Raw genomic sequence first — 24,704 nt, 5'->3', positions numbered from 1 at the left:
GCTAAAAATCTGATTTGATTACATCAACATTAAAATTCTTGTTTAATGCACAAGTTACAGATAGAAAAGGTATCCACATCTGAAAGTGACAAGGGAGCATAGAATGGAAAACTCTTCAGCCAACTGATGACCAAAAAGAGAGAAAAAAAGTTGGGACAAACTACCAAAGTTGACAAAGCATAGCACAGAAGAAGGAAATTCATACCAAAGCAAATTGAAAGAATTCAGGGTATTAAGAAATAAAGAACTGGGCATGGTACCCATGCCTTTAATTCCAGCACTTGGGAGGCTGAGGCAGGCGGATCACTGTGAGTGGAGGACAGCCTGGTCTAGGACAGCCAAGATAACACAGAGAAAGCCTGTCTCCAAAAACCAAAAAGAAAGAAATGTACAGATGTAAATAATTCCAAAATTAAAACTAAAAATTCACTTGTATTGTGTATTTCCTAGAAAATACCATCAACATTAGGGAAAAGTGTGTAATGAGCAAAACTCAAATCTGTACTGATAGTGCCTTCTTTGGGTGATGGGCATATGGGTTTACCTATTACGTTTCAATTCTGCAGGTTTTAGTTGGCAGAAAATCGGGTGACTAGTGTTAGTTCAGTACCTGGTTTCTCCTGGCTCCTCTAACTAATACCTCACTTAGTTCTTAATTCACTATGTCATGTCTATGTCTCCCCAAGATATACTTCTGTACTTGTCGTAAAGGTAAAATGAACTTAAATTCAGTTGGCATCCAGGTATACATACAGAGAAGGGAGAAAAACATGCTAATGAGGTAGTCAGTTTCCTGTGGAGTTAAGACTGTGGGGTACCTAAGAATGTGACAATGGTGAATCTGTACAAATATTTTACTCTTCCCAGCAACCAGACCTATCATTGGCTCAATCTAATTCTGTGATTTTTAAAACTGCACTTAATTATTGCTAGACATGGTGGTGTACACCTTTAATGCCAGCGCTCAGAAAACAGACAGATAGGTCTCTAAACTCCAGGCCGGCCTAGTCTGTCTACATAGTAAGTTCAAGATCAGCCAAGCTGGTGTGTGACTTATGCACACGAACACACAAACACATGTATAATGTGGGCTTGCACACGCGTGGCTGTCAGAGGACGGTCAGTTATCTCTGCCATGTGAGTCCCAAGGGTTGACTGAACTCAGACAGGCTTGGTAGCAAGTGCCTTTCCTGTCAAACTATCTCACTGGCCTACCAATGGGTGTATTCTCAAATGACTATTCACCGTCTTGAATCGATGCATTGGCACCATTATGCACGCTGTTGATCCTAAGGGTGGAATCCTTAAACTCCCACCGTTGTGTTCACTGCACTACACCAACGACAAGAGGAAAAAGTTTGGTAAGTTATATTAACTTTCACTGACTTCTTCGTGATAGAAACAGAAAGTCCTATAGATCAGTATGACCGCCCTGGAACAATTCTGAACAATTCCAGAAGGGAAACTGGATTTGTAGTGCGGGGATCGCCGAGTACGGTGGCAGACTGGGGTGGCATCTTCCAAAGGGCCCGGGGAACGCCCGGACTAGGTGGGCAGCCAGCAGCACGCGGAGCACGGGACTGCGCTAGGAGACCGGGCAGGTCCGCAGCGTCCCGCAGCGCGGCCGCGGGCCGCGCCGCTCCCCGCGCCCCTCCCCTCGGCTCCCCGCACAGCCTCTCCCGCCCCTCCCCACCCGGCTCCCTCAAGTCTCCACGAACGGAAATGGGAGTCACATAGCCGGGGACCAGCGGAAACAAAACACAGAGGCGGTCGCGGGGGGGCCGCGGCGGGGGGAAAGCCCCGGAACCAGGCCTGCCGCGCGGGCCCCGCGCTCCCTGCCAGCCCGCGGCCGCACTCACCAGCTCCGGAATCGGCCCCGTGGCCCTCGCCAGCGCTCCAGAGCCGGCTGGGAACGGCGGCGGCGCGGGCTCCACGTACAGTGCCTCTCCCGGTAAGCCGCGCCGCTCCCACGACTCGCAGTGTGAGGCCCCGGGGCCCTTCCCGCGGAATCGGCGCTAAGGAACCCCAGCCCCTCTCCCGCCTCCCAGGCACCCCTGGGCCCGGAACTACAACTCCCAGCAGGGTGCGCGGCACGAACGCCCGCGGCAACGGGGGCTCACGAGGCACAAACGCCTCAAGTCGCTTGGCTTTTTTTTTTTACGCGGTCGCTTTTTCCCACACTGCTTTCACCTCCCCAACACCAAGAATCAGGACGCTGACTCCGAATGGAGCTTGAACTAAGAGAGAGGCCAAAGCACGCATGCGTAGAGTGCAGTGTTTCCAAGAGGGGGAAAGAGGTGAAGTTAAAAATGAAGGAAAGATGGCGGAGACTTAGCTGAGGGACCCGGAAGCACTTACCCTCCACTTCCTCCTCCTGCTTGTCTCCTGTCTCACTCAGAGGCGTCCGGTCGCAGACTCTATCCGAGGCGCTTCCTGTCCGGTGAGCGTCGAACGACTGAAGCGGTGGCCCATAATGCATTGCGATGGCGGGTAGGCGTGTGTAGGCGGAGCCAGGGCCGGAAGTAGAACGGTGGCGGCGGCGGTGACTCTGGCAGCTCGGGACTCAGTGCAAGGTGACTGGGAGGGTAACTCGGCTAGCTTGGCCTCTTGGGATCGCGATTCTGGGTTTCTTCACGAGGCAAGGGTTGCCCATCACCTCTGCCCTAGTAAGAGAGAGCAGCTGTGTGTCCTTGGCGCCTTATGGTCTGGCCTGGGGTCCCAGGTGACCTCGGCCCCGATGGGTATTAAAATTTGCCTTGCACCCAGTAAATAAGACCGTTAATACCCTTTTGAGAGCTAAACAGGCCAACTAAAAAAGCAAAAGGGCGGCGTGGTGTCCCTGTGGCCTGCGTGGGGCAACCCAAGGTCAAGGCAAGAGGAGCTTGTGAATTATGCACGAGCAGATCATGCCTCCTAAGACGGAAAAAAGAAAGTGGTGATATCACTAAGAGTGTGCGTTCAATCTAGAAACGATGGTGCTAAATAGCTTGGTGGATTGGCTTTATGATTAGATACTAACAGCCAGCAAACCGATTAGCTTTTGGCTGGGCTGCTCTGTCATCGCTATAAATAGGAGAGCCATGCTCCTTCCCAAGGCTACACCTCTGGGTTTGGACTTTGATCTAACCCCCCTTCCCCAATCCATACCTTCCCCAGTATCTTAATATCAGACCCCTTACATGCAGCTAGCACCTGATATTACTCAAAGACAGAATTTGTCACAGATGGTGTTTTACACTTCTAGTGACACTTGCCTTCTGTGTGATAGTGAACAGTTTTTATATTCACTGTTTAAATCTGAAAAAGTGAAAGCAGTAAAGTAGAAGCAAGACGTAGTTTTGGTAAGAGCATGTGTTCATTTTTTTTTTTTCTTGGATGATTGTATAGGAATTAGGAGGAGAATATACATATACATGCATGTTTGGGGCTCAGAATAGGATATAGATCAGGAATGAGAACTGGAAATCATTATTTCCATGGTGCATTTTTGAAGAGAAAATTGTTCTGCTTGTCTTGTCGAAGAAATGACCATCTCTGCAGTCGGGCTGGGAGCAGGTTGGCTGCAGAATGCTGGGTAGCCAATAACCATCTTTAGACAGAGTTTTTCTCATCTCTCAGCAAGATAAACTTCCCCTAACTCTTTAACTGGATGTGGTGGCGGAAGCCTTTCATCCCAGCACTCAGGGAGACAGAGGCAGGCGGATCTCTGACTTCGACTCCAGCCTGTTCTACCAAGCAAGTCCAGGACAGCCAGGACAACATAGAGAAACCTCGTCTCAAAAAAAAAAAAAAAAAAACAAAAAAACAAAAAAGTATTTCCTGAGTGGGCAATATGGAAGTATTTTGCAAAATTTTTTAGATCTAAACAAGTGTTATTACCTTAGTGATGTGTGTTCCTCGATTTCTAGAAAAGAGAACAAACATTGAGTTGGGAGATGCTTTCTTATTATAAGATCTTGTTTGCTTGCTTGTTGTCCTTTCACCTGTATAAGTTTCTGGTAGATGATGAGTGACATATTCATCGAGTGTTTTGTTTCTTCTAATGTTTTGTTTTCATCCTGATTGGTGAATGATAACTTGCTGCTTATTTGATTTCTGTGAGCAATACTAAATATTATTCCAAGTGTGTTGAAGTTGGGGTTATTGACACTTTAGATAACTCTTTGAGCTGACAGAGGGGAGTGGTGTTACTTTTCATGTTGCAGGGAGTATAGCAGTATGCCTGATCTCTCCCACTGGAGACTGCCTGCTTTCAACCTATTCAGGGCAACCAAATTGTCTTCAGACAGCAGGTGTGCCTTTGGAGATGAAGTGATGCCCCCTCTCCTTCACATATGTTTAAAACCCATTGCACCATTCAGCTGCCTTTATATAGTTAATGAGTATTCAACTGTTAAGTGGTAAAGACCACTCAAATCCCTCTTTGCAATTCTGTCTGTCTTATCTATGTGCATCTATTATGTTTATGTAGGGGTGTGTGTGTGTGTGTGTGTGTGTGTGTGTGTGTGTGTTACACACTTCTGCATGTGTCAGAGGTCAGGCTCAGCTGTTTCTCTTCAGGTACTATGCACATTGCCTTTGAGACAGGGCCAGTCAGTATCCAAGACTAGGTTACCAAGTGAGCCCCAAAGATCTGCCTGTGTCTGCCTCTCCAGTGCTGGCCTTATAAGCTTGCTGCGGATCCATCCTGGCTTTAAAAACAAACAAGATGGACAAAACTCATGGGTTCTGCGGATCAAATGCTACCCCCTCCACCACTGCTTTTGTAATTGTTCTTACTAAACTACTAGTTTTGGCTTCAGGAGGTCTGAGGGTTTGAAAGGCTTTAGGCTTTAGGCGCTGACTTTTGACCTTTTGACTTTGAGCTTCTGCAAACTCCCTTTCTCTGATGAGTTTGTATCCAATATCCATTACTGCAGGGCTCACTTGGCAAGCTTGCTGTTTTTCTTTGCCTTTTTTTAAAAAGTTGATTTGGTTACAGTGTTAAGTGGCTAGGATCCTGCTGTTGTTAACAGGCGAAGCTGTTTTCCTTCCTGTGGGCCTGTGAAGTGGAAACTTCCAGCCTCTTAGTCCTTGGCTAAGACAGCTGTCTTGGCTCTCTTTGACAAACTCCCTTTTGGCTTTTGAGGGGTCATGGAAACTGGCACATTGTGAGCAAATTGTCTCTTCCTGCTAGAGACAAGCAGCGCTCTTGAACAGCCTCGCCTTACTGTCTTCTCAGCTCCAAGATGAAGTTCCTGGGAGAAAAAAGCACCACCCCATATTTTGTGCTTTCTTTCTGTTTTAACTCTCAGCTATTTCTTGGTCCCAGAGCTTTTTGGTCAAAAGTAAAGGCCTTGTTATGGAAGGGTCACACAGCTGGCCAGGCAAAGCCTGGGTTGAGGTGTAATGTGTTCTGTAACCTAATCCACAGATGTGGCTTCCCACCACAGGCTGTATTGGAGTTTTATAAAAACTGCACTAACCTTCTGATGCTTGTCCAGTACCACAGGCACACCATGATTCTTCAGAAGATCTTCAGGCTGTCCTCGGTCCTTCGCTCGGCAGTCTCTGTGCATTTGAAGAGGAACATTGGCGTTACAGCGGTGGCGTTTAATAAGGAGCTCGATCCTGTACAAAAACTCTTCGTGGACAAAATAAGAGAGTACAGATCAAAACGACAGTAAGTGGGTAGATGATGAAGCACACTGTGAATAGAAATATGCAAAGGACGTAAGGTTCAGGATGTTAGTCTTCCTTGTATCTTATGTATAAAGGCTCCAAGGGACAGGTCCAGTTAGTTTATTGTCATTTGAAGTACTGGCCCAGTAATGTCATCATAATGAAGTAAGTCAAGTCACAGAAGTATGTAGGCTCTTAAAATCATTTAATAACTATTTAAGAAATTAAGTGCCTTAGACATTGGTTAGCTTAACATCATAAAACTAAGAATGATTGGACAAAACAGACAAAAGAGTATTTGTTCTGCCTCTTATTTAGCGTTTTCTGTGGCATGATTTGAGGGTTGTGCATAAGCAGCAGTTTTCTCTTTAAGGCTGTTTTCGTGGTTATGGGTCTCTGGAAGTGTCAGACAACTTAAGGACAAAAGTCTCAAAGTGGCATTAAGTAAGACTAGGAAAACTGCACATTTGAGATGAATGTCCAGTTCATCCATCATCTGATTTAACCCCTAAATCTTAGGAAATTGATGTCCATGTTTGTAATTCTTCTGTTTAGTCATCTGTCATTTACAAAAAGCATGATGGCTGACTGGTATGGGCTGTGTTGTGCTTTAACAAAATGCAGATCCTTAAAACCTGAAAGAAGTAGAAAGCTTATAAACAAGTAAATACTAGGTGCAAGGTGGCATCCGGTTTTGGAGAGTTGAAAGGGGGGGAAAAATTCCTTATCTGGAGACATTTTGAAAGGTATTTTGGAAAAGTTCATGTTAGGGTTTTGAAGGCAGTGTGTGGGGTCATTCTGCCCTTTTGGGTGTCTCATGGACACCTAGAAATCATCACCCCAGTATTAAAAAAAAAAAAAGAAAGGAAAGAAGGAAAGAATTTACTCATAATTTTGCTTATAGCTTGTTCTTAATCAACTTTGGAGGATATACCCAGGACTCTAGCCATGTTAAGAATAGGTGTTTTAAAGACTGGATGAGTAAATGGAGTAGGAGGATTATATCTTTTAGGATGGAAAAATGATGTCAGATAAGGAATGAAAACTAGAAAGCACAAAATTTGCTTGGAGAATTACACAGTTTATATCCTAGAGATATGGGGCTCAGGAGGAGTATGCACAGTTTCAAGTATGAACTTTGTAGATGACCCTGTTGAGTTACAATGCAGTGCTGGTTGGTTGTAGTTCCACCTGACACAAGCTAGTCATCAGAAAAGAGGTAAACTCAATTGAGAAAATGCATCCGTAAACCAGGACCATAGGCAAGCTTGTAGGGCATTTTCTAAATTGGTGATTGATGAGAAAGGGCCCAGACCATTATGTGGGAGGCCAATCCTGGAGTAGAAGTCGTGCGTTCTGTGAGAACGCAGTCTGGGCCAGCCATGTGGAAGAAACCAATCAGCACCCCTCCATGGCCTTCCGTCAGCTCCTGCCTCCAGGTTCCTGCCTGCTTGAGGCCCTGTTCTCACTTTTTTTGATGACAGCAGTATATGGAAGCATAAACCAAACAGACCTTTTCTTCCCAAGTTGCTTTGTTCATGCTGTTTCATCATAACAATAGTAGCCCTAATGTCAAAGGTTGGACCTACCTGATTTAGCTTCAGTGCCAGATCATTATTTTGGAATTCTAAAGGTAACTAATTAACATGTAGTCATTAAATATCTTGAGGACTCAGCAGCTGGTTAAGTTGGTAAAGTGCTTGCTGCATAATAAGGGTGGAACAGAGTTAGGACCCAGCATCTGTGTAGAAAGCCAGATGCGGTAGCCACAGCAGCCTTTGCCTATAATCTGAGCATTAGCAGACAGAGATAGGAGTGTCCCTGGGGTCTTGTTGGCCAGCCAGTTTTACCAGTTTGCAGGCTCAAGTTCAGTGGAGAGAGAACTCACTGGATGTCCTATCGCCCTCTGGTGTTCACACATGCATATAACACACATACACAAATGAATACAACACACAGCTTGAAAAACCATGTATTTGTAATAATTAACTCTTTTGTTATTTCTTATATAATGCGTATGAGTGTGTGAGTGTGTGCATGGTATCCATGGAGGTCAGATGAGGGCATTGGGTCCCCTGGAGCTGCTGTTGATGGGTGGTTGTGAGCCCACTGTGTGGGTAATGGGAACAGACCTGAGTCCCCTGCAGGAGCAGGCACGGTCTGAACCGTTGAGCCTTTTCTCTAGCCCCTTGGTCATTTATTGTTTAGCAGCCCCAGGCTCAACATTCCAGTGGTCTGGGGTTTGCTGGCATTTTTTGTTATTGGTTTGGGTTTTTCTTTGTTTTCATCTGGCCTGCATCATTCTCCATATACTGCAACTCAGGTCCTGAGTCTGATTAGTAAATGTCTTTGATGCTAACAGTCTTGGGTGTTGAGATTTGTTTGAAATTACCTCATCTTTGACACCTTGTCTTAAAATAATTTGAGTTGAAATGCAAATAGATTAGTTTTTTTTTTTTCCTAAAGACTTCTTTTTCTCTTCACAAGTATACCTTTAAAAATCGTTTAAACTTGATGGTAAAGAGTAATTTTAGGTATGTTTGTTTGTTTGGTTTTTAACTAGCATATAAATCAGGATTTTCTTGTTAATTATTTTTAATTATATAATAGGGCATCTGGAGGACCTGTTGACACTGGCCCAGAGTATCAGCAAGACCTGGACAGAGAACTGTTTAAGCTTAAACAGATGTTTGGTAAAGGAGACATGAATACGTTTCCCACCTTCAAATTTGAAGGTAAGGCTAACCACAAATTCAGTTTTGGAGATTATTGTAAGTGGAGAATATTCATGTATGTTTTTTCTTTTGGATGGTGGTGCTAGGATCAGGACCTTACATCTGTTAGTGGAAATGGAAATGCTCCGTCACTGAGCTATATCTCACCCTTAAGTGTTTTTTGTTTTGTTTTTGTGTTTTTGGATTGTGTGGAAGTTAAATGACAATGGCATTTGAAGTTCCTACAGCCATAGAAAGCACTCAGATCTCTGCTTTACTTTGGCACAGGAGAACATGTGAATTATGATACCTTTCTTGTTTGATTCATCTAGTTACACAGTGCTGTAGAAAGTTGATCAATTGTTATGTTTTCCTATACATGGTTAAAAACAGATGTTTTCTATTTTTAAAAAAAATCTTAAAACTGGTAAATTTCAAGTATTGTAACTAATCTTGTTATTTCAGTATAGCTAAGCCTGAAATTTTTCCCTCTTTTTAGATCCCAAATTTGAAGTCATCGAAAAACCCCAGTCCTGAGGAATAATGTAAAATCCATCTGGTAATTTGTCATGAATTAGTTGTACAACTAATTTTAAAAATTTAAATAAATAGTCGTTTCACAATTATCAAATGTCCTTTAAATTCTTTGGTGGTATGGAGTATGTGCCTAGCCTTGATTGGTTTCTAAGTCCTTTCATTTTTGTTAGAGTGAAGCAGATGGAGGTGTTGGATAAACTGGGTAGCCTTGCCTCGCCCGTGCTAGACTCTTCCGGTGTGCAGTGTTCTCTACTAGGGGAGATCACGCCCTAAGGGGTGTGTGCTATGAAGGGAAGGTGTTGTATGTTCCTTCCTGTAGGACGGGCTGTACATCCTTTGTCATGGCTGTCTTAGGAACTCTGTAACTTCATGGGCACGGGAATGCCCCTTGTGTCTTAACCACTGCCACTCCAACTGGAATGCCTCATTTGCTGCAGGTGATAGATGTATGGATTCGGGAGGGAAGGTGGCTTGGAACAAAAGGCTCTGAAAGATGTAACTGTTTATGTAACGGTCTTTGGCCCAGCCTGAAGAGAGCCAGCAGATATTTTCTGGGGAAATGGCAAATCAGGAACTTTTCCATCCAAGTTCCAGCAACCATAGGTAGCGTTCCTCATTTCTTCCCATCACTAATACATGCAAACACACTTAGAGCTTACATGGATGGGGGTGGGAGGGGCGGCTAGAATTTCAAGGTAGTACTGTATTTGAGCAACAAAGGGGTATTCATACCCAGCGCAGTCATCGTTTTCTGTAGGTGTGGCCCTTCAGTCTCTGAACAACAGAACAGTCCTGTTAGCACCTTGTTAAATGAGGATGGCATCATGAATATTTCCTTGCTGTGTGTTACCCCGAAATCTAGAAAGATAAATGTTTCTTGATCTTCTGTTACTTCAGGTGATTTAGTGGTAGTTGTTCTTTTTGGAAGGACAAGTCAGTTTAAAATGAATATAATGAGATAGCATGTTCCTCTAATGGCAGTAATTGGAAAGTAAAGATAGGAGGATGGGAAGTCCAAGGCCAGCCTTGGCTCATATTGAGACCCTGTTTAAAAACAACAGAAACTGAGTAGCAGTAGTTAACTACAGATCATGGAAACATGCTCAATTTTGGTACATCTTTAAGAACATGTATAGGTACCACATTAAAACTAGAAAACCCATCATAAAATGGATATTAGAAAGTACCTTTAATCTTACATTAATTGGATTCTTTGATGACACACTTCATTATTTTGAGAGCATTTTCTTTGTAGAAAGACACATCGAAGCATGTTTCTGTTAGTGAAGTAGAAATACGACCAACAAATCAAATATGATAGTTCATCTCAGGCTTCCTTACTGTTAGTATGTGCCAAATCTTACTGAACAAGAAGCAAGAGATGAAAAAGGTCTTAAGAATTGTGTGGATAGGGCTAGAGAGATGCCTCCACAGCTAAGAGCACTTCCAGAGGATTTGAATTTGATTCCCAGCACTTACATGGCAGCTCACAACCATTTCCAGGGCATATGAGTCCCTCTCCTCATGTCTGATGACATCATGTATGCATGTGATGCACAGACATACATGTAGGCAAACCATTCAAAATCATAAAAGTGGATTGTGTGGAAATGGACAATTGTTAAAAGAGAAAAGTAATTTCTGTCCAACCTTAATTCATGGAATAATTCATAGAACACAGAGTTGTATCAGAATATAATGTTTTATTAATATTCTAAAGACACTTTACATTTAATTATTCTTTGTGCTTCACTGACATACCAGCATTTTTAGGATCTGTTTTCATGTTAGATACTAGTAAATATCTGGGGTTTATGAAGACATGAGTCTTTTCTCGGGGTTTCAGGTTGGTAGAGGTATCAGACATATGCATACCTACCTGTACCACAACACAGAAACCAATAAATATCACAAAAGAATCGAATACCTTCAGGATTCAGAGAAGAAACTTGCACTGGGAAATGAGAGAAGGCTGTGCTAGAATGGGTTAATTTGACTGGTCTGTTAGGAGTAGATAGAATTGCCATGGCTTGTGATGAGGACCAGCTTTCCAAGGCAAGTATTGCAAATGTATCCAGGAGGGCGGAATACATTTTCAAGACATACATAGTTCAGTTTGATTGGTGAATAACAAGGCAGCCAAAGGAAGTGGGGTGTGGTTGATCAGATGGGTTATAATATGAGAGCTTATGTGTAAGGGAATAGAGGGAGCCTTTTAATTCCCAGCTGTGGAATATAGACTTATAAATAAAGGAAGAGTGCAGGGTGTTTAGTCAGGGGAAGAGAAAGGAGTTGTCATTGGGCATGACAATCCTTAGGCAAACTGTCAGATGGGGCTAGGAAGGGATGCCCTAAGGCAGGAGAGATTCGGCGATTGAAAGGTCCTTAAGACCCCAGAAAGAATTTGACCACGTCCTCTGGATGAGGAGGCCTGGTGGCACTTGGAGGAAGGATAGCAGGCTACCAAGAAGAGACTTGATACCCTATGAGCATATACAGGGGGAGGAAGTCCCACACAGTCATAGGGGAGGGGAGTAAGGGGAAAATGGGAGGGAAGGAGGAATGAGAGGATACAAGGGATGGGATAACCATTGAGATGTAATATGAATAAATTAATAAAATATATTTTTAAAAAAAGAAAAGGTGAGGATAGTGGAAGCCTGAGGTGCCAGTTTTTTTATGGCATCATTAGGAAGTTAAAGATGGGAGAAATTTAGGGGTGCAGTGGTTCTGCTGCTAGAATTTACATGTAACATTGTTGATGGCCAATTTTAGCATTTAAAAACAAAGATAACAACAGAGTTTTAGTCAGATAGAAAATTGCCAGAAAAGGGATGAAACTGGAAAGGATTAGGCTCAGAAACACAAAAGCCATCAGTCTCCTGTGGATTCTAGCCTCTAGCTGCTGCAGATACAGAGCTGGATGGGAGGAGAGGTGAGGAGAGCCCAGGAAAGTAGAAGGGGACCACAAGAGAGGCTGAAGAGCAGGGTATGGGGAAGATAATAGGACAGAGTGGAAGGGAGAATACTGAGGGCCTTAGGGTACAGCAGGAAAGGGAGGAAGAAGATGTGGGATTGATAGTCTGCCGAAGTGAAGTGTGCTTGGAAACACACTATTTTCTAAGGTAAGTTTTAAAGTACCAGATCCGAGATCTGGAACTCAGAGTGGATGACGATGATGTGTCCCACCATGACAGAACGGGAGGAGAGAATAGAAGACAAAGATCAGTCTGGGGACCAGGGTGGATTGGGGGAGGCAGCAGTCACAGAGGGTGAGAGAAAGTGTAGGGAACTGGAGACTTTAACATGAGAAAGTATGAGCTGTGGAGCAGCTAGACCCATGCTCATAATGACCCCAACTCCTCTAGGGGACAGCGCTGCAAACCCGAGAAGTCACCAACCGTGAACCGATAGGCCCCTCTTGGAAGAGGAATAGGGTTTTGAATTCCTTTATCCCCAACTTCTCACATACAAGAAGCATCCATCAAGGAGTTCACCCTTTTTGTTTTCTGACTTTAGATGTTGGCAGGTGGCCAAGCTGAGCGATAAGGGAGAGCTGCGGCACAGCTGCAGGTGGGAAGGGGGAGGAGTTTCCTGGGGTTTACTGAACAATAGGTGAGTGACTTCCCATGCCCTGTGGAATGGGGCTAGCAAGTTTAGCTGTGTGTAGCTATTTTTGTAATGTGAACTTTAATCAAAGTGCGTTGAAGAATGAAGGAAGTTCTTTGTAAAGTTGTATTGAAAAATAACCATCCAGATGGAGGTAAGTTAACCTCATCCCAACTAGAAATAAGTTGAATCTAGTTACAACAGCAACAATACTAAAAAAACACAAAAAACGAACAAACAAAAATAACTTCCAAAATTTTTAGAGCCCCATCAACTTCACTGTGGAAAAATAAGAACATAATGCTCTACAAACCACAGCTAGATTTTTGACACATTGTTAAGAGTTCAAGTCTCATAAAACAGCAAGTGGACAAGTCTGGATGGCAGTGACCCACAGACAGACTTAATAACTGGACGATTGGTGTGCACAGTTCCATGTAGAAGGAAGCATTCGTTAAGCAGTGATTTCCGCTTAGCTGTATACAGTAGTTCAGTGAAGAATGTGGAATAGGTATTTGGCACAGACTGTTAGATTTCTACACTGCATGGAATAAATCTTTAGACTTCAGTATCTTAAAAAGAAGCTTTTCATCTATTAGTGAAGTTAAGGCACTGCATAATAGTCCTCACACAATGTGGTTTTGTGTCATTTTAAGTTGAAGCAGTTGGTCTTGTGATGGTTTGTGGGCCTGAAGAAGCATCCTTGAGAGTTATATGTCTACTTAGCACTGCATAAGGACAACAGCATTCCTCCTAGCAAAGCAGATCTCATAGTCACAGCATAGGCAGCATTTACCTTGATTTCTTATACACCATGGGTGTTTCCTTGTCACTTCCTACCAGGACTGAGGAGCTTGTATCTGTGGGCAAATCCCATCTATGTCGTTGATTTTGTGACTTGTTCTCTTAGAGCAGAGGCACACTTGTTCAACATTGTGTGACAGAGTTGAGTGGTTGCAACAAGAGCCATGTGAGTTAAAATGTGTTCTGTCACCTTTGTAGAGTATGCTGGCTCCATTACGTGTGACTCTGACCTAGAGGGATGAGCCATTTTATAGAAGTCACACCTTTAGGAAGGATTCTACTGAGAAGGGTTCAAGGCCACAAGATTAAAGGGGAGCAGGCAATGCAGCAGTGAGCATCTGCCCAGGGTCCAGATCACTACCAAGTACTCAGTGGCCACTTACCCATTTATTCAGTGAATCCTGAGAATCTGCTTTGCCTTTTGGGTAAAACGAACAAATTCTTTTGAAGCCAACTTGACCATGTTCAAAGCTGACAAAGGGAGTAAATGACCTTTTCATGTCTAATTACCCAGAACTAGACATCCTCAGTTGCCTTTTGTTTTTAATAGGGGTAAACCACAGGACTGGTTTTACTGACGAGCTCTGAGAATTTGATATTCTGACACTAGCTGGTTGGTGGCCTTTGTGGTTAACCAGTTGAGAACCATTAGACCAGCCATGGTTTCTCATGTGCCTTCGCTGGGTCAAGTGGGTTATAGATGCTGCAAGTCAAAATGAGCTTGTGCATTCACATTGTACTTGGAGCAAACGCTTCTCTCCCTCATGTCCCTGTTTTCATCTTAAGCAGATTGACAACCTTTTGTCTGCAGCAGTGAGGGACTAGTCATGCACAGAAAGGTGTCTATGAAGTCAGGTAGGTTCTAGTAGTGCGTTGTGATGTCAGTTCACTGAGCCTCTCCAGAGGCAGCTGAGGAAATGGCAGCGGCAGCACGCAGCTCCATTCTTGTTGCTTTTGGTTCTGAGAAGTGAAAGGAAACATAAAGTGCAAATCCTCGGGCAGAAGACCCAGCCCTGGGCTTCCCTTACAGATAGATAAGAGACAAAGGACCACGAAGTAAGGGTTGTTTAGAGGTAAGGAGAGAATTGAGAGCAGTTTCCGTTCTGCAGGGTATTTCCTGAACATACAGGCCGGTTTCCACAGAGAGCACATGCAGTGTCAGCCTGCCTCCCGAACGACCTTCATGGTCGGTGTGACACTGCAACTCTCAGAAACTGAGGATACTAAACTCAGACTGCTAACATATTTCACTTCTCTTTAGTTCAGACACGAGGTGCCAGATTGTATTTTAGGTGATAGCAAGAGCATTTTGCTTAAAACCTCAATTTCATGTGGGTTAGAGGCCATAACATTATGATGAATCATGCTCATTTCCTTATTCATCTCTTTGCAAATGTAAAACAAAGCAGACTTTTATAATATTTTAATAACTTGTGTGACAGCTGTGGTTTTGGTGCATCCCCAAAGTGGAATTCTTTTAAATTATAAAGGATTTTGTGTGCTTGAAATCCTAGAGAAGGAAAAAGAAAACCAAGTTTAAATACAATGTACTGCTTCATATTTAAATACATTTATATAATTCTTAATGAATATCAAACAGTATATATCTAACTAAATCTAATTTTATGGACAGTTAAGTAAATTCTAGAAGCCATGAACCTTGAACTTGGCTGAGAGTAAAGAACTTGGAGTGAAGCGAGAGCAGTGGGGGATGCGACTTGTTAGAACTGGGGCACTGTTGCTAGTCGTCCAGCAGTGCACAGGGCCACACAGTAGTGTGGCCAACACTGTGAGGCAGAAACCCTACCATAGGACAAAGCCAAACTGCAAAGTTGTGTGGAGCTGATGAGGGCAACTGAGAAGAAAAGAGCCCTTTTTCCTTTTAATTCAGAGACAAAGTCCCTTTAGTGTTTCTGTAATTTATAGAGGATAAGATGTGATAGTTGTCCCCTAATTAAAAAGAATGTGCTTAGTCGGTAGTAAACTACAAAATACAGTGAGTTCTGTCATAGAAGCTAAAGTAGGTAAATTTTAAAAGAACTTATGAGGGGCACTTTAAAGAGAAGTAAGTGGGTATTAAACACTAGGGCCCACTAGAATCACCTAAATGTTTAAAGTACTACTGCCTGAGTTCTTGCTGTTAGAAGTCTGAGAATCCCTTTCGTAAGGAGTTCTGGGAATCCTCCTTTCTCAGGAAAGGGTTTAAGTTTCTGAAAATGTTGGGTGTCCCGCCTCTATTATTACCAAAAAATAGTTCAGCAGGCCCAAATGATGTTTTGTACGTGATCTCAACTAGATGGTAATTTCCTTTTAAGGGTTGTGAAATGCTCTATTCCAGCAGCAGCAGATGATATCTTATGTCTCTAACATTTCCAAGTGCTTGAAACAGCCAATGGCAAGTTCTAGAACCAGAGCATGTTGGCAGCCATCTGCTGGGTCAGGCTCCCAAGACACAGGGTACCTGGGCTCTGCCAGGGTTAGCCCATGAGAGCTTGTGCTTCTGTTTCCTCATCCGTCAAGAATGGCTGAAAATGCCAGACTCGGTCACATCAAGGAGGTAGATTTAGAGTCAAGGGAAATGCTAGGATAAAAATCACATCCTGTGATTACTCTGCAAATGCCAACCATCTTCATCATGTCAACCCAGATGGAAAGAAAGCTGGCATTTACTTAGATCCTTTAATGTACCAGTGGTAGACACCAGTCTAATGTCACAGCATCCAAACATTGCTTCGTTTCCCTGCCATAGTCCCTAAATATACCTAGTCTGTAATCATGCTTTAATAGTACTCACATTTTCGCTCACTGTAGCGGCTTTAGATGCAGGACTACCCTTCCTGTTTGTAGAACATAAAGACAGTGTTTACTACATATTCACTCCCAGTCCTGGACCCCAGCCTCACTCCGCAGGACTATCTAAGCCAGGCAGGAAGAAAACGCAGCAGCCCGGCCTGGGCTGCCAACAGGTATAGACAGTATGCTGAGAAGCCATGCAACAAAGTACAGGTTTGTAGCAAACCCTGAGCAACAAAATGTAGCCTACATTGTGTAATACACAATCAAGAGACTCATTTTCAGCCTAATATATTAACATCAAATATTTTTAAAGTTTGATTTTTATCATCTGAACTTTCATTTGTCCATGGAAAGTTTTATGTGTTGATTGGGGTACTAATAGAAGCTAAGTGAATTTGAAGACTAGATATCATGAGTGGACGTACAGTGTAAGGCAATAAAATGCTCCTTCCTGGATTGTAAAGGCTCCTGCCTGATTTGACAGGCCCAAATTCAGAATGTATAAATCTTCCTGTTTATTTAAGATCATTTTTCACTCTGTTTAAAATCCTCCAGTCACTTTGCAGCCTAATAAAAAATTGAAGTGTATGGGGCTGGGGTGGGCTTAGGTTCTGAATTGCCTTGCCTCTGCTCATCTTGGTGTCCTAGACTTTGTCCTGTATTTGTACTAGGATATCATGAGACACCAAGGTTGAGGCAGACATCTGGCAGTAGAAACTCAGTGACAGATGAGTCTTCAAAGAATGTAAGAGAAGCCATGGCAACCAAGTACTATGGAAACTATGGGGGACATGTGTAAAGAGAGGTCAGCTACAGATCATGTGCAGCAAAAGTGAGCCTCGTATGAGCTCCATGTCTCATGCATGACTGCAATGTTTTTATTAACAGTTAAGATATTTTCCCCCACGAGCAGAGAGATGCTTTGGTGGTTAAGAGCACTTGGGGAATCTTGCAGAGAACCAGGGCTCATCTCCAGTACCCACAAACTGGCTCATAATCTGTAAGTGCCTCAAAATCCTCAAAACTGCTTAGCAACGTCTCCGTATGGTCTGTCCCCCAATACTTTTGTGCGTTCACTGCCTCTCTTTCCCATACTGTCTAGGCACAACGCTCATTTTCATACCTTCAGATATACCGGGCATCTTGACCTTGAGCTCTTTCAGTTTTTTCATCCCTCTACAAGAACACCATTGTGTATATCTGCTTGGCTTGCTTCCTTCCTCAGTCTTTATCGAAATGATAGTCCCCACCACATTCTTGCTATTCTCTACTTTCTTACTGCGTTGTTTTCTTCCACAGTTCTTGTCACCTCTGTAGTGCTGTACAGCCTGTGGGGTTAGTTACTTTCTGCTACTGGACCGTAAGCTCCAAAATGAAACTGATTTTCAATAGAGATTTTATGGGTGTTTGCCCTCCCCCACCCCCTTTTTAAACTGAAACAGTGGCACTGCCTAGAGCACTGCTGGGCACAAAACTAGTTAAATTTCAATTAAGTTTAAAAATTACTAAGTGAAAGCTTATTTAAAGTTGTTCAATTTCGTGATACATAGAAAGGTGCCTTTAAAGTTGTCCTATGGAAATACCTACGAAATTGGAGACCATGTTTCTTCTCTTGTGGCTACAAGTAGGTACAAAGACAGGGGCAGTATGTTTTTCTTGATAAAGTTGAATAACTTCTCACTCTGTACAAATAAACTACTTTTGACACTAAACATGATTAGAAAGTAGAAGGATAGGAAGAAACACATGAATATTAAGAAATGATACTTACTGGAATGAAGTTTCTTCTACAAAAGAACAAGTATATATAATTAATGCGAGAATTAATGTACAGGTTATCTACAATGACTGGCTTTATTTCCTTTTGAGTCTAACCTGTAACATTTGTACCTTCTAAATGCAAGTTTTCCTATAAAACTTTTGGTCATACATACAACAGATGTTTGGGCTTAAAGGGCTCCAGTAAAATAAGGATACTTTGAAGTTACTTATATTATCAAGAAGAAAACAAACTTTCAAAAATTCATTAAAATGTAAAGCATAATAATCAAAGTCTTATCAACTTATTAACTAAAGGAATAGGAGTCTTTTGGTGGAGGCCAAAATTTCTTTGCATGCCCCACAATAATGTTACTATTATTAAGTAATTGCAAGTTTGCCCCTGTGAAAAATTACCTAACAGGCCCTTGAAAATCAGGTAGGGAGCTGTGCCTGTTGATGCAAACCTGTAATCCCAGATCCTTGGGAAGCTAAGGCAGGGCGATCATAAGTTCAACACCATTCTGGCTAATTTAGTGAGACTTTGTCTTAAAAGATTAAAAAGAAGGCTGGCCGTGTTGTTCAGTAGCAGAGCAGTTGTCTAGCATGTATAGTGTCCTAGGTCCATTCCCTAGTACCAGACTTTAATTTAAAAAAAAAAAAAAAATAGAAGGAGGAGAAAGGCATATATAAACTAGACCTGATGCTGATTGATCCTAAACTCAAGTTCAAAAATGTGGTTCCCTTGACAGGTTTTCTGTCCTATGAAAATGGAAGTAATAATCTTGGCTAATGAGCTCCTACTCCTAATGCCCATGTCAACTCTTTCAGTATTTTAAGAATTGTCTTTACGGACTCCTCATTTAAAAACCATCAGATATTTTTCCTAAGTAGGTAAAAATGACAAGAATTTTACATGCTAATTTTGTTTATAGTTTCACTGTTGACTAGCAGAGGGAATTGGCTAGATTCTATTACTAAAATAGACTAGGCTAGGTCAGACTGAACTCTCATTCACAAAACAGTTAACTCTCCCTTTTCTTTCTTGATGCAAGGTCTGACTTTGTAGACCAAGTTGACCTTGAATTTATGATCCTATTGCCTCCACCTTGATGAGTGCTGTTGATTACACAATAGCTAAGTGTAAGGAATTCTCTTCAATCAATTTTCATGGAAACATTTTTGATGCATAAAATTTACTTTAAATGTCATTGGCAGTTCCTTTTGTTTTACTTCAATATGAATCATTTTCACCCTAAGTTCCAAAACTAATATCCACTATTAAATGATGGGTCTAAAATTTGTTCATACTATAATGTATTATTTCATTTAAAATTTCAACTTCATACCCTTTGCCAGTGCAGCAAGTGGAAGCTCTTGAGGTTTTATACATTTAAACACTGGGAGTGAAGGAGTGTACTAAGAGAATAAAATGTTTACATCTCAAAAACTTAAAGCAATTGCCCAACTGGATGTAGTTTGAAGTTATAAGAGTGCTAAGCATGAATAACTAACAGCTTTGTCTGGCAGCTTCTCTAATTCATTATGGTCTATGTGTGCTCATCGGTTTTGTTTCATAATGTTTTTGAAACAGGATCTCATTGTACAGCTCAGGCTGACCCTAAACTTTATTCTCACTGTGACTCTATGCTATACCCTCTAGTACTGGGATTACAGGCATATACCAGTGCATCCAACTAGGTTTCTAGTTTTGGATGACAATTTTCCTTGTAGTTGTACTTACTATATTACTAAATTAAACACTCAACATTATTACATTATTACTGAAACATTTCACTGGTTGTTATTTCAATGAAACTATTTTTAAAATTAAAAATCAATCTCAGCTGGATGTGTTGGCACACACCTTTAATCTCAACACTTGGGAGGCAGAGGCAGGTGTGTCTCTGTGAGGTTGAGGCCAGCCTGGTCTACGAAGAGAGTTCCAGGACAGTCAGGGCTGCTACACAGAGAAATCTTGTCTCAAAAAACAACAATAAATAAACAAACAATAAACAAAAATAAAAATCAATCTCTGTCCTGAAGCACATAATTTCTAACATAAAATATAAGGACTTCACATATATCTTAATATACCATAAACATCTGTCTACATTCAATGACTTTGTGCTGTTACACTCCAAGGATGATTCTTACCTGTTCCATGGAGTTGCCCAGAATTTTGCAAAAAAGCAGCATTCTTTGGTTGCCGAGGTACCTCACAACCCCGATGCACGTTATTGTGGGCATTGTCAACAGCAGAATAGCAGTAAAAATACTCTCTAGGGTTGGTAGAACTTCATAGGAGCAACAGTATACTTAAAATAAAAATCTGTCTTCACAAGAATTCATGTTCCTGAGAAGGGTGAGTTTAACTTACTTGTAAAGTAGCCTTTTCTCTGAGCGTAGCATATACTAAGGCCACATACGGAAATCACGAAGGCCACAACTACAACAGCTGCTATGATGCCACTTATGTTGAGAACATCTGCAATGTGAAATAAAGCATGTGTGAATCCGTGTTACATAACTGGACAGATGTCATCATTAAGTCCAACAGTCATGAAAGCTTTCCTTGGTAGCTATGCTGAGAATAACCATATGCTTTTGAAGCCTACTTAACTAAGTTAATTTCAAGACATGCCACAAAACTAAAAACATTTAGAGAACCAAGCTTTAACAAAATCTTAACTGTTAGGACCAGCAAGATGGAGCAGTGAGTAAAGGTGCTTGCCATCTAGCCTGAACACCTGAGTTCAAGCCTAAAACCCTTTGACGTCTACTCATGCCCTGCGCTCGATCCCTACTCTTGGGAGTGGGGGTTGGGGGTATGCTCTGAAACTCTTATTTCCTGAAACCCTCATTCTCTTGGATTCTAAAAGTCATTTTGTGAAATATAATATATTGTAGTCACATTTTGAACCATCTAGATCCATAACTATCCCTGTGTCTTTTGGAAAACCTACCCTGCCATTAGTATAAGCTTTGTGTATCAGGGCATTGTCATTGTCATGAATGACATAATTACAATAACCCGGATGGCTCACAGCACATAAGCACTGCTGTGTTATTTTAGTGTAACCCCATGAAGAAAGTCTGCCAGGGCAGAATGCAACAGGTAGCGAGTTGGCAGCTGTTTATATGGGGCCCCAGCAATACATACTATAGCACACTTAGCCGTGATTTGAAAGGCGGATTTCTTGCAAAGGCCCATTTTAAAACACTTATTTGAAATATGAAAAACTTTGTTATGTATAGGCTAAAATTGTCTTGCCTTCATTAGATGACAAACTGAAGTCAACACTGCTGATATATATATACACATATATTAAGCTCATACCATTTCTTCCAACTTGTCCTTTAAATTACTCAGCCCCTTCCATCTCCTTGCTCCATTAACCATCAAATGTCCTACTCTCTACTCACATCAGTTCTTCTCGCTGTCCCATGCTTACCTACTTGCATTCGTTTCCCAGGACACCTGCGGTATCCGACAGAGTTACGGGCTTCACAGTAATATTCTCCACTGTCCATCTTGGAAATCATGTTAAATTGCTATTTGTACAAGGAAAAATAAATAGATCTTGAAGCTATAAAGCTGCGAGTAGACTCCTAAAAAAACACTAGTTTTGAATTTTGTCCTGAAGTGGTTCTGCCCTTTCTAATGACTCAGAACTTTGTATTTTTCTTGTGACTTGAGCTATCTACCAGAAGCTGCCAGGACTTTAAGAAGTAAATAGCCAGGCCTGTTTAATTTGAAGAAGAAGACAGGTATATCTGAGGAAGCCTGTTTCCCTCTCTTCTCTCCTTACCTTCCCCAGTGTGCCACTGTGGAGCGGGTTGGTCTCAAACCCAATCCTCCTCCTTCAGTCTTCAAGCAGCATTACGGCTGTGTGCTGCCTCCGTCTCTCTAGTGTCTGGGAAGTGCCTTTCATAAAGGAAGAGTCCCTAGTGAAAGGGCTAGTGTACTTTCTTAGTCACAGTGAGTTCATCATGGGAGCAAATCGTGAGCACTTTCTCCAGAGTCAGAGCCATGGCCAAGAAGTAGCTTGGACCCAGGAAACCTCAACTGATGTTTACAGGATTGTAACATAGCAATTTCAGAGTACTTGAAAATACTGAAAAAGAAAAGTTCAACCCTGCTGGGCAGTGGTGGTGAACACCTTTAATCTGAGCACTTGGGAGGGAGGCAGAGGCAGGTGGATCTCTGAGTTCGAAGCCAACCTGGTCTGTAGAGCGAGTTCAGAACAGCCATGGCTACACAGAGAGACTCTGTCTTGAGAAACAACAAAAAATTCATTCCCTTACTACTTCTCCCTACCATAAAATGAGAGGTAAAAATTTCATATGAAAGGCTTTATAATTTGTGCCAGTCGTTTTATAGTCTTGGAGGGTTTCTCGAAGGGAAGAAGAAAGGGACGGAGCTGGAGGGAAGGAAGAAGAGGCCACTCCAGTGTAAGCTGCCTGTGGGCATAAGGCATCTTTATCGCATACCCCAAGGGCTGATTCCCTGAGGAGTGTGGATCCTAGCACTTCAGACTTGCCTCAAGGCTTTTATCACCCTCTCAGAAAGAAATAAATCTGAAAAGTAAATATAACAGTGTGTGACGGCAGTGTTTGTGCCCAGCTTCACAGTGTAAAACCGTTGGACCTGCTGACTGCTCCTGCTGACTGGAAATGCTGGGACATGGCCTTATTCTGAGGACAGCAGCCTCCACTTCTGTTTTTGGTTAGGTACGTAGCTACGTGTGCCTTCCTGGGCATCAGAAGATCTGCCTTTTAAATGACACTGCGCTAGTAGAAAGAATAGAAGGAAGCAACATACCTGTTTCAAAATCCTTAAGACTGTTGTTAGTACTATCTTACCTATAAGAGTTTTTTTTTTTCATAATATTTGTGGTAGTGATTTTGCATTGCTGAAAACAAAATATTAAAAACCCAACATATTATCTTGATTGGAAATAAAAGGCTTCAAATTAAATGTTCTGATTCCACCCCCCCTCCCACACCCTCTACTCTGAAAAATCACAGATGAAAAAGTAAAAATGGTCATTAAGTTTGAACAGCTCATTTCGAACTGTATCAGTTATCTAGGAAAGGGAGAGGCAATTAGAAAATCTGGACTAAGTTTACGGTAACAGATGTGTAAGTCACAAAGACTACCATGAAGGAGCCGGGTCCGTGGGACAGTTCAATGACTCAGACATCCTAACGTGGTTTCTGTATGGTCACTGTTGCCCAGGTTTCCCCAACTGAGTTTTTTGTGCATTTCCTCAGTGGTTTAAATTGAGACTGAGGCTAAGCCAGAGAAGTAGCTAGAGAGTACTGGCTCATCTATCCTGGCCAAAGTTTGCTCTGCCCTAGGTTAGTGGTCCCACCTTGTTTGCTTAGCTCCCTGGTTTCCTATACCACCTGCCCACGTCCCACAGTCGTATCTCCCGTCATTTCTTAGTATAGGTACCATGTTTTTCCCGCTACCACCCCTCTCCACTTAGTGAGCAATGACATTGATCTTCTGGTCTATATAATTTAAAGTCCTGATAACCCTTTTCTCACAATGGCAGACAGCACTTTAATACCTGAAATGACCTTACCAGAATTCCAGATTTTGTATTCATTGTATATGAGCTGTTGTTGTGTGTGCCACGTTTTGGATTCCCTAGCAAACTTGTGCCATCTTTAAACCATATGTACTCAGGAGCTGGGTTGCCTTCTTTATCTTGACATCGTAGCTCTACAACGCTTCCACTCATAACAGAAGTAGGTACTTCACACGAAGGAACCGCAGGAGCCACTGCACAATGGAAGCCAAATAGTATAGATTATTCATCAGCTGACCATCATTTCAATAGCCTCTACTGACTGGACATCTGAGATACATGTTTCCTTTTTTTCTTGAGTGTAGAATATGCCACACTTTTTACCCTTCCTGCTGCCAAGTAGATAACATACAGTAGTTTGGCCAAAGGAATATAAATAAATGTGACAAAGCCATTTCTATATCCTACCTATTGAAACTTCATTTATGCTTCATTTGCTCACCTTATCCTCACCTACTACCAAGTAGTTGTCAGTACATTTAGTTTGGAAAGCCATGTATTGAGGATGCCAAGCCTATATTTTTCTGAGTCTCTTCATTTCATAAAGTTGGATTAGTTATGGTTCAAGTATGAAATACCCTCCATGGGTTGGCCCATGTTTCAGCACTTGGCCCACAGCTGTTTGGGGAGGTTGTAGAACCACTAGTGAGGAAGTGTGTCACTGCCTGAAGACTGGCCTTGAGTCTTACAGCCTAATCCTGCTTCCGGCCCCTCGCTGCTTTCTGGTCTGCCAAGCTGTGAGCAAGCATCCTCACGCTCCCATTTCCACGGATGAGCTGGTCCCATTCCCATGGCTTCGCCACCATGCTAGACTTACATTCACTCAAAACATGAGCCTTCCATAAGTTGCTCCTTGTCATGCAGGGAGTCACAGAAATGAGCAAAGTAACTAAATAGTGAAAACGGAAGCTCTGCCAGGAGGGACTCTCTGACCACACAGTGCATAAGCCTTAGGAACCGATTTGCAGGAGGACTGATTTGTAATAGAATTTGGAGCTGTAAAGAAGCCCTGTATTGCTATAAGCAGAAGCTAATGGGTTATTTTGGAGGGAGTGTGGAAGAGTGCCAGTAGATGGGCGAACAGTAAATGTTGTACTTTGTTTATATGGCTTCAGGGGATCAAAGACCCGACTTGTATCAGAAATTGGAGAGGAGGGCATTACTATGACATCTAGACAAAGAGTCTAGCTTCTTTTTGCCAGTGTCCTGAAAACTGGGGCTAGGC

General features: G+C 42.3%; 2 protein-coding genes across 2 annotated transcripts in view; one reads left to right on the top strand and one right to left on the bottom strand.

Moving 5' to 3' along the window:
- The first annotated feature begins 5,457 nt into the window (after positions 1–5,457).
- Positions 5,458–9,006, top strand: Atp5pf (ATP synthase peripheral stalk subunit F6). The gene is made up of 3 exons (XM_051150162.1): positions 5,458–5,662; positions 8,272–8,396; positions 8,875–9,006. Exons 1-3 carry the CDS (start codon positions 5,472–5,474, stop codon positions 8,910–8,912), a joined length of 354 nt encoding a protein of 117 aa, XP_051006119.1. The 5' UTR covers positions 5,458–5,471; the 3' UTR covers positions 8,913–9,006.
- A 5,503-nt stretch (positions 9,007–14,509) lies between these two features.
- The window catches only part of Jam2 (junctional adhesion molecule 2), a 51,058-nt gene continuing 40,863 nt past the window's right edge, over positions 14,510–24,704 (bottom strand). The window contains exons 5-10 of the mRNA XM_051150161.1: positions 23,474–23,673; positions 21,335–21,434; positions 20,260–20,367; positions 17,893–17,908; positions 16,120–16,162; positions 14,510–14,835 (exon numbers count right to left, since the gene is read on the bottom strand). Of these exons, the coding sequence (XP_051006118.1) occupies positions 14,803–14,835; positions 16,120–16,162; positions 17,893–17,908; positions 20,260–20,367; positions 21,335–21,434; positions 23,474–23,673 (500 nt within the window). The 3' untranslated portion in view covers positions 14,510–14,802. The remainder of the gene's footprint in view (positions 14,836–16,119; positions 16,163–17,892; positions 17,909–20,259; positions 20,368–21,334; positions 21,435–23,473; positions 23,674–24,704) is intronic.

Source organism: Acomys russatus, chromosome 8 (assembly GCF_903995435.1).
Source record: "Acomys russatus chromosome 8, mAcoRus1.1, whole genome shotgun sequence".
Classification (NCBI taxonomy): domain Eukaryota; kingdom Metazoa; phylum Chordata; class Mammalia; order Rodentia; family Muridae; genus Acomys; species Acomys russatus.
Note: the sequence above shows the minus strand (reverse complement) of the source record. Positions and strands in the feature narration are given on the sequence as shown.